This window comes from Gadus chalcogrammus, chromosome 15 (assembly GCF_026213295.1).
Source record: "Gadus chalcogrammus isolate NIFS_2021 chromosome 15, NIFS_Gcha_1.0, whole genome shotgun sequence".
Classification (NCBI taxonomy): domain Eukaryota; kingdom Metazoa; phylum Chordata; class Actinopteri; order Gadiformes; family Gadidae; genus Gadus; species Gadus chalcogrammus.
Window position 1 is genome coordinate 4,308,057 of NC_079426.1, and position 13,994 is coordinate 4,322,050.

Sequence of the window (13,994 nt, forward strand, 5' to 3'; positions counted from 1 at the left end):
CCCTCTCCCTCTCCCTCTCCCTCTCCCTCTCTCCCTCCGCCCTCCTCTCTTCCACCAGGACTGTAACCGGCCCGGCAGGGCGTGTATGACCATCTCCTGCAGCCTGGGCCCCCAGTTGAAGGACGAGCCTCTGAGTATAGAGGTCAAACTCCTGCTCAACACAGAGATCCTGAAGAGGGTGAGCCGAGCGCCCTCAACCCTCACACTCTGGGGCTCTCGGTTGGCAAGCGGGTTGGGTCAATGAAGTCACTGCACTGAAATGAATGTCCGCCCCTTCTCAACCGCCCTTGCTTTTTGTGTATGCCAGCAGGACAGCTCGTCTGTGATCCAGTTTGTGACCAGAGCCCACGTCCAGGTGGATAACAGGGCCATGGAGGTGCCAAACGGCCTGCCGGATGAGATCTCTGTAAGCATTCATCCAGAGACACACACGAACGCACACACACACACACACACACACACACACACACACACACACACACACACACACACACACACACACACACACACACACACACACACACACACACACACACACACACACACACACACAGACACACACGCAAACACACACACCTACACACATACACGGACGCACAAGGTTGATGTGATGTGAGACTATATATTTTGACACTTTGATCGAAAGTTATTCCTAGAGTCGGATGGACAGGGAGGGAGAGAGGGATAAAGGGAGAGTGAGGAACTGTGGTTGCCGATGCAAATACATAAAGCGAGACTGAAAGAGATGTCAGGAGATGTCGGCGCAGACTGGTGGGACATTCTTCAGTGTGTTCCCGTTGATGTGCCCCACTTAGAGAGAGAGAGAGAGAGATGTAAGCTCACAGGACAGCTGGGGACCCAGTCTGCGTGTGTGTGTGTGTGTGTGTGCGTGCGGTGGATGTGTTTGCGGTTGTGTGAGTGTGTGTGTGTATAGTGGCACCTCTACTGACCTGCTTTTAGGGGAACCTCAGCTGTGCTCGAGTACAGACGGCGCCCCCCCTCCCCCCCAAACCCACACACCCCCCCTGAGTGCTAACTGATTGAATGGATGTGTAGGCTGGGGGGGAGGGGGGGGGGGGGGTCAATTAGTCTGAGCACCTTGCAGTCATCGCCCGGGGATATCAGACCTGATGGGAGTGCTGGACTGGACAGCCCCCCTGACCCCTCCTAGCCTCCAAGCCCCAAAACAATTTAGACTCAGTGATGCTTTCTCCCTCTCTCTCTCTCCCTCTCTCTCTCTCTCTCTCTCTCTCTCTCTCTCTCTCTCTCTCTCTCTCTCTCTCTCTCTCTCCCTCTCTCCCTCTCTCCCTCTCTCCCTCTCTCTCTCTGCACTGACTTCAACAAGCAAAGCCCCTCAAATAGCAGCAGCATCCGAACCGTCTGGAGTACCCCGTTTGGGTATTGGCGGGGGGGGGGGGGGGGGGGTTGTGATATATTATTTATGGCCCCCCCCTGCCCAGTCAGGGGCCGACGCGCTGAGCAGAGCACCTCGCCCGTGTCGAGGCACACAGGGCCAGCAGCGCTCTTTAAAACGACGGGACCGTGTGAGTCACTAGCGACCACGTAATCCCCCGGCGCTCTCAAACCCCAAAGAAAAAAAAAAAAAGCACGCTCACGCCCCGGAAAATTGAGTTGACCGCAGCCCGGCGGGTCAGTCGTCAAGAACGGATTAGCATTGCTCTCATCTTGAGTGTAGACGCACGTCAGCCAGGCATCCAGAACATCAGTGGGATGCCTCGGTGAGGGGCGGGGCTTGGGGGAAAGGTTGGCTGTGGAGGGGGGGGGTGGGGGGGGGGGGGTGTGTGTCAATGTGTGAAAGTATTCAAGGGAGATATGTGGCCCCCCCGGCCCGTCCATTTGCTCTTTGTTTTGCTTTGCAGTTGGCGTCTGTGTTTGCGTTTGTGCATGTGTGGGCGGGCCATCTGGGCTGTACTCCCCTGGCACGTGAGACGCACAATGAAGAGACGCTCATTGAATTAAATGATTAGTTTAGTGGGGTCGTTGCTGCTTTGTTGGTTCTGTAGCCCTTCGTTCTGACCGATAAAAGTACTGCGATACGGTACAGTACGTGCACATGTCGTAATATGTTTAAAGACATCTCGTGTTTCTGCGTGATTTTTTGTTAATAGCGGTCCAAGGGTTGAATACACGCAGTGAAACACGTACCCCACGGTGATTTTACTGTGCTTTCATTTCGGACAAAAGCATCTCCGGACGGCGTTTATTGCGTCTGTATTCACGGGTGGTCAGTTGGAAGTGGCCGGACCAAGAGATCACGTTGCAAGTCAGTTTGAAAGCCATCCTCCCAATTAGCTGAAGAAGCTAAGTCAACAGGACAGGAGTAAAGCTGCCAACTTTAGTTTGTTTATTATGGAAAAATAGACCGAAATACATTTGCTGATATTTTACGGCACTCATTTTTATTTTGTATTCCATTTGAGGTCGGAACAACCTACTTGGTGGGGTAAAAACTCAGGAGAAAACATTGTGATTTAAGTGTGTTTTTTGTCAAGTAGTTAAAGTGTTTCCCCTTGAGGATACTGTTGTTTTCCCAAGAAACTTTTTCCCGAGGAACTTTAACAAGTTGAGATTGCCATCAGCCAAATCTTGAAAGGAAGGGATTTAATGCATTACCAACCGTTTCTCAAATAAATCATTGTATTTCAATGGAAAAACAGTCAAACAAATCGAATAACATATCAAAGCTTTTCAACATAAACATGCATAATGGATTCACTACTGTAATGTTCATTTCACCATTTCACACAATATTGTAACTAGCGAGCTAAATATAAACCAATCTGGTGAGATTCCACTGGATGACGGACTGGTCGTTGAAGGTTGCAGACGGTTGACCAATGTCATGGGAAAACTTTCAAGATAGCCTTTTAATTTATTGAGGAACTCGTCCGCTTGTGCCGAGTTTCCAGTCCTCCCTAATGAGATGGAACGCTCAAAACTACCCTGGACCACTTTGCTGCAAGAGAAGCACAATTCACAGACGTCCATCACCATACTTAGATAGAGGGGGTAAAATACATAGGAGATACATCTCCTCACTGGTACGAAGGGAGTGAAGTATAGAAAATATCCATCTCGGTACTCGTACAGACGGAGTGATATGTATATCGGCCACATCGGCGCAGTGCAATGTGATCGCAGATGTTAAACGTTTGAAGAAACAATTCAAACTGTATTGCTCAATAGATTTCCCATGAAGATAAGTCCAAGAATAGCAGTAAGACAGCGGACAGACATCTTTTGTGCGCCACTGTGATGTGAGAAAACATATCCATAGTGAATAGAGATGTAATGCAACCGTAGGAATAACAGTTAGCTACTAAGTGAAAGAGTAGTTTCACTTTGTCAACCCGTGAAGAGCAATGACCCTTGCCTCCTCTTCCATCCACCAAAAGAGCCAATAGTATTCCTTTTGTGCACATGTATGTGTGCTCATGTGGATGTGCTTTTGTGTGTGTTTGTGTGTGTTCTTACTTACCTGCGTGCGTGTCTGTGTGTGTGTGTCTGCACCCGTGTGTGTGTGGTGTCTGTGTGTGTGTGTGTGTGTGTGTCTGTGTGTGTGTGTGGGTGTGTCTGTTTGTCTGCACCTGTGTGTGTGTGTGTGTGTGTGTGTCTGCACCTGTGTGTGTGTGTGTGTGTGTGTGTGTGTGTCTGCACCTGTGTGTGTGTGTGTGTCTGCGCCTGTGTGTGTGTGGGCGTGTCTGTTTGTGTGTTTCTGCACCTGTGTCTGTGTGTGTGTGTGTGTGTGTGTGTGTGTGTGTGTGTGTGTGTGTGTGTGTGTGTGTGTGTGTGTGTGTGTGTGTGTGTGTGTGTGTGTGTGTGTGTGTGTGTGTGTGTGCCTACGGGGTGACCCCCTTCCAGCTGCTGTTCGAGGCGCTCCACAGCCAGGAGCCGCGAGGTTACGTCGTGGGCTGGATCATCGCCATCAGCCTACTGGTTGGGATCCTCATCTTCCTGTTGTTAGCGGTGCTGCTCTGGAAGGTAGGGACGCCCACAGACACCAGCGTCTCATCCTCATCCAATCCATACTCGCTGGCGGTTCACCCACTTCTGCTGTGGTACCAAACAAATGGCGCTTTTACCATATTTAGGCAACGTTTACATGATGACGGTCTGAACAGAAGACGCAAAAGTGGCGTCGCGTCTTCACTTTTTATTCCGCGTTTAGACAAGCGTTTTCGGGAGGAAATCTGCGTGCATACGGTGACGCAAAAGGGTGTGGAATTCGATTGGGTATGCATGCCAGGCGGCTAGGTGGTGCTGTGATACACCATCACACAACACCACCATGTCTGAGCGCATGCGTAGAATCTTCCTTCTTCTCTTATCTGCGCCGCGAAAACCGAAACATAAGTATCAGTAATACTATCTGTACATATCCTGTACATTTCGTGGAAAGACTCCTGTATGTTTATTAGAGCTGCCAGAGCAGCTTGACGCATGGAAATAATTCCAACATGTTTGTTTATTTCCCTGTACTGGCACATGTATGTGACGTAAACGCGTACGCGACGTGAGCTGATCTAGGCAGAGTTTTGCGTCTTGGCAGCGTAGACGGAAACGCTACGGCGGAGCGTATTCAAGTTTTCCACTCTGGAGGGTTAGGTTTCAGATTTTTGCGTTTTTAAGCCCCAAAAACGCCGTCACCGTCTAAACGAGAGGCACTTCCGATTAAATATTTTGTTGTTTTTACCCGCAAGCGTCCTCGTGTAAACGGGCTCTTACTATGCATTCGTTCAGCTGATGCTTTTATAGACAGCGCCTGATTTCAAGTAGACGTTGATAACAGGGCAGCTGATTGCTCAAGGACCCCTGAAGGTATGCTGAGGACATCGGGGGAATCGTACCCAGAACCTTTGACCTGGCAGCGCCACACTGCACTTCATTCGTTTAGTTCGTTTCATAAAGAATTGGCTTCAGCCAGAGAACCTCACGTGTCAATGAAAATAATCCCCGGGGTCCCACGAGTTGACCCCGGCCCATTGTACCGCGGGGTTGAAACAGTATGATGTGGGGTCAGTCCCTTCTTTAACAATCCATGCAGAGAACAAAGCCCCAGCCGTCATGTACCCCACACCACTCACATGAAAGCACAATGTGTGTGGAGAATTGCAATTACATTAATGTCCTGAGGCCGTTGGCACCGAACTCCTTCTCTTTTTTCCCTGCTTTGTTTTACTCCTTTATTTTCCACTGGGAATACCAGAGCTAAACCTTGGAATGTTGGTCCTGGGCTACGTCCCCCCCCCCCCCCACCCCCCTTCACCCCCTTACCCCCCTTCTCCGTGGGCCTTGCCAAAATAAACGCGCCTTACAAGCGAAGCACATGTCCTGTATTGCTATTTTCAGGAAATGCCTGAGGAGAGCCATGGGTGGGATTCTCTTTGTTATCAAGAAACTGGTGTTACTGGTGTGGCTTCGGTGCTGATAAATGAATGGAGTTGAAGAGTTGGGTGGGGGGGGGGGGGGGGGGGGGGGGGGGGGAAGGCTGTCTGACTGACATCTGTGTCCTCAGTGCGCTGTTGCGCACTGTCTTCAGCCTCTAATGCACTTTTGTTCTTTCCACCTCCACTAACCCTCGCCCTGTGGTGAAATTCTTGTGTTACACAGTTTTTGTGTTCAAGTATTTGTTTTTTGGAAAGAAGTCGGGAATCCATTAAAAAAAATAACAAATAGTCATTGGTTTTCCATCACAGTTTTTTTTATGAATATCTTCTTTTGTTGATTAAATCCTCAAAAAAGAAGCAACAAACAAACAGTCTCCAAAGGAGGGACCAGCATGTAGGGAGCAGCTGACTGGACGCCTATTGACCCCTGAGCACCAACGCCGCCTCTCTCTCTGTGTCTCCTTCCCCACAGATGGGCTTCTTCCGCAGGCGCTACCGGGATATCATCGAGGCGGAGAAGAACAGGAAGGACAGCGACGAGAGCTGGGACTGGATGGACAAGGACCACTGAGAGTGCAGATTTTGGGGGTGGTGGGTGGTGGCGGGGGGGAGACAAAGTGAGTGAGGGTGGGGTAGTGGCGTCACCGAACTGACCCTATGTGGCACCACGTCTCCCCATACCCCCCCCCCCCCCCCCCCCCCCCCCCCCCCCCCCCCAGCCCAGACAAAGACAGTGGGGGTCACACACCCCTTTCAGTCTTCCATATGTGGAAGAGAGAACTCAAATATTCTCCATATTTTCTGGAGACCTGCTATTTTTTCCGCTGGGGGACCGGTGTCCAGGAAACAGACATTGGTGAGACGGCCGTGTGTTGTCACCAGAGACAGAGACAGCCCCCCCCCCCCCCCCACGGAAGGTAACACCCGGGCCTCCCCCATGAAGCTGACGATGGAGGATGACATCCTTCTGGGGTTGTTGGAATGAGACACGTACTATTGGACAACAGAACCCTCAGGGCAGTGTTGAATAGCACATTTATTTTTATATATATAAGATACCAAATTTGGCCTTCGAGAAGGATTGGGGAACGGAGGAGGGGTTGTTTCTGCCAATGATGATCATACTGAATCTGAATCTAGCATATGTTTAAAAGCACTGATGTATGATAGGGGTTAGATGTGTGGTTGGATCCATAGTTTATCTTTTGCGAGCCAAAGATAGGCTGTGAATGATGTATGATTGGTCAGTTTGTATATCCAGCGCTGGCTGCAAGCCAAAGATTGTATCTTCTCTGTACTATTCCTGGTTCCACATTAACGCTTATCTATTGATCTCCTTTTCCCCTACGCAAAAACAAAAAGGCAATATCTTTGAATGGTTTGTGACCTCCCAATACAAGCATTCCTATTCATTGGAGTTGGGCTCTTGACCTGGGTTTGTGTTAGTGATATTCGAAGGAATTACCATTTGGCAAAAGAGGCCTAAAATGAACACAATAAAAGCCATGGCTTCCAGCACTGTTTGTATACCGCAGAAAATAACTTTCAAATTACGATGGACAAAGAAAAAGGACAAAATAAAATGCAGCTCTTGCATGGAACTGTTGCAGCACTGGTACTTGAATCCAACAACAAACCTGTCGCTGGTAAACAAACTCTGAACCCTTTGCAGACTAAACAACACGTGATTCGTTGGTCTTTGGAGTTTGCGTTAAACGTTTGATGATGTTGGTCTAGTCAGAAGAATCTGCTTGATTGTGTTTTTGTGGTATACACATGTCTGTACTCGAGCAGTGTAAACTTTCGGCGACATAATACTGTTTAGTGTTAGAAGAATCTTAAGGCTTATAGAGAGAAATGTGAGATACTTCCAAGTCCCCGTGGCATGATGAAAGTCTGGGAGGGAAGTCTACCTACATTTAAAGAGGCCCCCCTGGCATGAGTGATCCCCTAAAAATAGGTGGGAATGTTCTCCACACTCCATCACTAAACACAAACTAGTGCACTCTGCCCCATGGGAAACACTCATTTTTAAGTCAACAATTCGGAATGTTAGCGCCCTGAAATTCTGCCACCGTTAAAACTGAGCAAGACACAGGGCCACACGTGAACCCGCGTTGAACACTGCATGCTCTGAAGTGTCCATTCAAATGTTGGGGTTACATCCAGTGTTTATGAATGTGTAGTCAATGGAGTCATAGTCATTTTGTTAGAGCAAAAGATGACGTTGCCTGTCCATTTGGGTAAAAGAGAATCCCCGGCCAATGGTGTTTTGTTCAACTGTAACATTTCCAAATATATAATCATTTTTTTTGTTGTTTGTTTCAGGGATATTGCAGGATTACATTAAACCCTTTAATAGAACAAGGGGTTTAGTTTATTTCTTTCAAGGTGCCCTGGAGCCAGATTTTGAATGTGCAATGCTAAAGAACAAGATTAAGTATATTTTAATGTGTTTCTCTTGGAGTGACAAAATTATGTAGCACTCACCAAACTTTAGTGCTAAAAGAAGACACTTTATACTCCACCTTTTTTTGATGGCTTGGAACCCTATTACGCTGCAAGGATTATGTTATTGACTGGGAACACATAGGCCTACTTTCATTTCAACCCTTCACTATTCCACTGGCATGGCGTATACTGTGCACATTCATGTCTTCCCTCTGCACCCTGTTATTGTCATCTCTGTACGTGTTGGCAGAAAATACACTTGACTTTTGTTTTTGTTCTCGTTTTTTTTTTTTTTTTTACTGTGATTGTTCGATTTTATTTTTTTTGTTTGTATGTTGTCACCATCATCACATATGTATTGTTTTTGGAGTTTTGATTATACTACTGTCACTGAAGATCATTTGCATTAGAGTGTGCTTTATATGTTGATGTTTAAACTTTAAAGATGTATATTTATCTCGTGATAAATGTTACAATGGAATGGCGTGGCGTGCTGGTGAAGTTATTGGGGGGAGTTTTCATTTCTGGCTTCCTCTGCTCTTATTGTGGTGTATAATGCCCTCTGCTGGAAAACCCTATTTTTCCGACAGTGGACTGTAGGGCGGCCTAATCCTATAGGATCAAAAGCTGAAAGAAAAACAATGCAAACAATTCCACTCAGATTCCACGAATACTATACAATGTACTATGTACTTGGACGAACATGTGCACTAGCCTACACTGTTTATAATCGTTGTGTTGTGTGGATTAGAAACGGTCCCATTCTTCAAATGCTTCGTGTCTATTCGACAGCTTCAGTTTACATTGTAAGTTATAAATAAAAGTAACGTTAGGATATGCCACAAGTTATATAGGCCTACCACATGGTCATATGATATGCTGCATGCATGTTGGTCATTTGGTTGCTATGAAACCCTGAGGTCAATTTCCATTGCAGGCAAATGCATTATTCATTCATGTCAGGGAGCGGGCCTACACACAAACAAGAATACATCTATCGGCGCCAACAACATCGGTACTTTGTCTAACCGCGTGTGCTTGATTTGGGACCTTCCATGGCGTCCTTTCTGGATCACGGCCTGATTAAGACCGCGGCGGTGGAGCAGGTGGTGGCTCCCATCGCCGGTCACCTGTGTCTGCTGGTGCTTTTATGCGAGAACGCCAAGGATCCCGAGCAGTTCCTCCATCTGGAGGGGGCTGCCCGGGCCGTGGCCAAAGCCACCGAAGACATGGCCTCGGTAGCCTCCAGGTATGTGGGGGTTTTCTAGGGAACAGGGAATAAATGGAAGCACACATTACGCACTCACGCACGCTTACGATGCCAATAACACGTTGTGTTAGCCGTTTTTAGTAGGGCTTCAAATGTTCTCGTGTGATAGATGACACATGTCCGGTAGGGTCTGCATGATCAGATGTACACCTGGTTTGGGTTATTCCTAGGCTGATGAATGAGACTGAGGATGAAGTCACAAGGATGGAGATGTCTGCGCTGCTGGAGCCAGTGACTGTGTCTGGACAGCATGTGTTGCTGGTTTCCCAGAAGCTCAGCATCCAGCCCGGTTTGCCCGAGCACAGGGAAGAACTCATCACAGCCACGCAAAACGTCATGCTGGGAGTGGTCAAAGTACAGTAGAATTGACTTTATACCCAAATGTATTAAATATGTTTGATATGTACATTTGAAAGATAAACATCTACAGGTGGAATATGAATGTCCTGTAGCTATAGCTGCAGTTTATAGTTGCTGTTTTTGGCAGCATTAAATATGGGTTGGCCCTCTGCATGAACATGTGTAACGTCTGAAGCTTTTGCGCAATAAAGGCTGTAAATCACCGCCGCTCTGTTTTTGTCAAGCCATCATCGGAGCTTTGTCAATGACTATAACATGATAGTAGTCTGGCTTTTCCATCGCTCTATAAAGTTTATTCAGAACTTTATTTATTATTCTAAGCTTTTAAGTTTTCCCGGAGATAAATATTTATATGTGTGTTTCTCTTTCTCTTTAAACCTCGGGAAAATGTATTCGTTTTGTGCAAACAATTTCAAGTGTGCTGCAAAAATAAATTGAAGGAGTTACAAAGCGGCAACTGTGGTTCAAATTCTCTCGCAGGTCCTATTAGTGAGCGATGACGCCACCGTGAGGACGATAGTGGTCGCTGCAGCCCAGGTGTTGGAGTGTCTCTCCCAGCTGGGATGCTCCCTGGATACCATGACCCTGCTCAAATCGTTCCAGGAGTTTTCCGACGCTCTAATTCTCCTGAAGGGCCTCACAGTCGAGAGGGCAAGGTCCTTACAGGATCCCAGACAGGCCCAGAGTCTGCTGGACTCATTGGGGACCTTGAGCAAGTGCATCTCCATGCTGCACACCGCTATGCTCGCCACCATCAAACACCCCAGCAACGAGCAGGCACAGGCAGCCAAAGCGTACATCCTCGACAAGGTGGAGAGCTCCGTAAAGGACATCGTGGACACTCTCCACAGCAGGTGTGACCCGGGATCCTACGGCCCTTGTGGGTTTTACACCGGGAGGCGCAACAGTCTGATGAAGTTGCTCGACACCTTCTCCATTCACTTGTTCAGAAGCAATGGATTGGACAGCATGGTGCGTGATATTGTGTTCCACTGTATGCTAGTGGCAAACCCGTCTCGCAGCAGCTTACAGAGGAGAGTAGTCAGTCACTGTCAACACATTCTACAGTTCTGGTCGGAAATAATAGCCATAACCAAACTGTCTGCGGATCCGGACAGCCCTTGGCACTACATCGAGAATGTGTCTATTTTATTAAAAGAGCAATTAGAAATGCTTGACGAAGACTTGATGGCCACTGTCCTTTATCAAGTGTTGGATGCATTTCTTTCAGTATCTGACTTATTTGAAGAACTTGGGAATGTGAGGCAAATCCTGGATGTGGACTCCCCAACCGAGATGAACCTGGACTTGCTCCAGACACTCCTTGAGGACTTTGTAGCATACACGGACAGACTTATACAAGTGTCTCATTTCGTATCGGCAATGGCGTTTGATGCAAAGAGTATGGAGAACGTGGAAAGCTCCTGTCTCTCTCTAACCAGACTCCGCTCTTGGATTGCCACCTTTTCTCTGGAGCTGGGAGATGATCCACAGCAAGCGGTCCACAGACTGCGGGAACTCTGCCAGAGATGGGAGGAGGAGAGCAGTCAGCTGCAAGAGGCTCTCAGCGATGTGCTGGATGTACGGGAGTTCACCAGCGTCGCAATCGATGAGCTGGTGAACGACCGCCGTGGATGTGATGAGGCATACAAAGAGCAGCACTATCAGATGTTCACGGAGAATGCGAGCCACTTCAACTCTCACCTGATACAGGTGGTGGACTCGGTGAAGCGGCACTTGGACAGGAGTGACAACCCCATCTACAGGAACGGACTCCTGGTCTTGCTGAAGCAGGTACGAACGGCCCAGGTCAAAGTGGAAGGATCCGTCAGAGAAATGTTGGCTGGGCCTGGCCTAAACGTGGAGGTGTATCCGTACTTTTCGGACCATGTTACCACAGCACTTCAGCAGGTCAAAGTGCTCAGAGAGGGACTGGATGGCCGGCAGCATCCTCATCTCCTCAGCCCGCTCCGAGAGGATGTCCGCGTGGAGCAGGAAGTCTCGCCTCCTTCTTCCCCTGAGCCTGAAGAAGAACATCTGGATGGAAAAGTTCATGGCAATGACGATCCCTTCAGCATTGGATTCCTCTCCTCTCCTCTGTATAGACAGTCTGAAACGGAAGCCGTAGGAGAGCCAACAGGGGAAACTGTAGAAACGATAGCGTATCGTAAATATGACAGGGTGGATTTAACGGTGCCAGCTGTCTCTGAGAAGCCAAACCTAATCCACAGGCTCGGGGATTTTGATCTACTGCCCCTCCTGTATGAGGTGGTGACTGTGACCAAAGGGAAAGATGTGACAGGCCTCAACCTGGTATGCACCGCTGTCCTGGAGCTGTCAAACTGTTACGTTCAGGCAGCGAAGGACGCCTCCTGTATCGTTGATGCAATCGACTCCCAGTCATTAGATGGCTTCAGGGCAGATCTCGTATCCCTCACACCACTGCTCGTTCAGACAGCGCAGGAGACCGCGATGAGCTCAGCTATGAGCACGGAGGCTGTTTATAAGCACAGCGCGCAGTTTTCGGACCTGATCAACAACATGCGCAAGCTGCTACTGCCGGTGGCCGGTTCCTGGTACCACGCCATTCAGGCCCTGGTTCGTGACACCGCACACAACATGGCCGCCAGAGCCACCGAGCAGCTCTCGGAGGTGATCAGTTTATCCGCTGATGTCGTCCAACTGCTCACGCGGTCCGACGTCACACCTCAAGGTTCAGAGAGTTTTACTGTGTTACACAGCAAGTTGAACAAGGCCCAGAACAACACCAGGCTCCTGGCGCAACTCTCCGGTGCACTGAAAGGTCCAGTAGATCAACTGGAGGGGCCGTGCATACTGTGGGCTCTATCGATGCAGATTCTGTTGAAGTCTCTGGATAAGATCTTGGGCCCGTCGAGTGCAGTAAGTCAACTGACAGTCCAAAAGAAGCTGTCAACAATGTCTGAAAACTCACTACGGATCCAGGAGGCCGCAAGGCTAACCAGTCAAGTTTGTAAAAGTGCCCACAAGGCTAAAGAATTCACTGAAATCAAGGAGGAACTCAAAACACACACCGAGAACTACCTACAGGTGGCGGAGGATTTCAGCCTTGTGCAAAGTGTTGTTCAGCTAACCAAGTCTGAGTTCTTTCAAAGAAGTCTTCTGATTAAACTTAGAGTCTTATGTGGCCAACTTGATAAAACAAACAAGGACTACGTTAACACGATTCAAAATATCGTCAACGCTGCTGAAACGGCCGCTAAACACGTATCGGACGAGAAGACAGCAGAAGAGGCAGAGCAGCAATTTGAAGCCGCAGTAGAGGCAATAGTTGAAAACATAAATTCTGCCACCAAAAAGGTGGAAGAATGCCTGAACTACGTGCGTGACCCACGTGCTCGCAGCAACCTGCGGTCCATCAACGACCACCTGTCTTTCCAGATCTCCGACATAGTGAGTCGGGCCCGGCTGATCGTGGAGACGCGGTTTGTCTCTGACAGCCTCAGCCTTGAGGTTCAGATACAGTGCTGGTCTGCCAAGGCTCGCTACGTCACGGAGGAGATCCTCAAAACGGATGGGATCCAGCAGCAGGCTAAAGATCATATCAGGATGGCTCTGCAGGGCATCGGGCCAGAGGTGGCTCAGGGTGGGATAGCCCCACCTCCATGTGAGGTAAAGGAAGAGAAACCCATTACGTTCACGCCTTGGCCTAAAAGCCATGCAGAAAACGTAGATGCAGCAAATATGGGAATGTCTGAAGCTGTCACGGTGGAAGAAGACTACCTCAAAAGACATGTGAGGTTTCCTTTTTTCGTTTGATTTATTAGAGATTTTCCATAATTCTTCTAATTGATAGAAAATCATAATAGTTTTGCTTCACACTGACACTTTGTCTTCGTCTTCAGAATAAGTCTGGGTCCTCGTCGTGCAGAGAAGCGTCTTCCCTTGCCTGCACCTCGCTGTTTCTAAGGGAAGAGACCGAAAGCTGGGACCCCAAAGACAACAGGATAGTCCAGGTTACCAGGCAGATGGCTGACAGGATCTATTCCATGACACAGTATCTGAGGAGGAAGGGGCCGATAGCGGTGAGGACCCCCACTTTCCCTTGGAGCGTCCCATGAGTCGTTTGTGACTATTGTGTGTGATATTATTATTACAACATCATGAGAAATGGTTACACGATAAACATTTTACATCTTTCTATTTCATGTGAGGAGTTCTATAATAACTGGTAATTTAGAGAACCAACATACATTATATCCGAATACAACTTTAAAGTTGTATTCATTTAAGTTAGTTTAACTTAATTAAAAGTTACAATAAAAAAAAAATAAAAAAAATAGTTTTTGTTGATTGTCTTAATTTATATATATATATATATAATTTCTTTATTTTTTCATGTGTATTTTCATGCAGGTAATACACTCAAAACAAGATCATCAACCAATAACTGTGCGTTATTCTCACCTAAATAAACTCCTTTGACTCCAGAACAAAGAGGCCTTCGTGGGCATGGCTAAAGAGGT

At 47.9% G+C, this 13,994-nt stretch overlaps 1 protein-coding gene across 2 annotated transcripts in view; it reads left to right on the forward strand.

Annotated features, from left to right (window-relative positions):
* itga9 (integrin, alpha 9) overlaps positions 1 to 6,030 on the forward strand; it is a 59,447-nt gene extending 53,417 nt beyond the window's left edge. Inside the window, exons 25-28 of one of the 2 annotated variants that reach the window (XM_056610073.1) lie at positions 59 to 178; positions 308 to 406; positions 3,883 to 4,002; positions 5,881 to 6,030. In XM_056610073.1, coding sequence (XP_056466048.1) covers positions 59 to 178; positions 308 to 406; positions 3,883 to 4,002; positions 5,881 to 5,979 — 438 coding nt within the window. In that variant the 3' untranslated portion in view covers positions 5,980 to 6,030. The remainder of the gene's footprint in view (positions 1 to 58; positions 179 to 307; positions 407 to 3,882; positions 4,003 to 5,880) is intronic. The other variant, XM_056610074.1, reaches the window with a different exon arrangement.
* Positions 6,031 to 13,994: the final 7,964 nt, after the last annotated feature.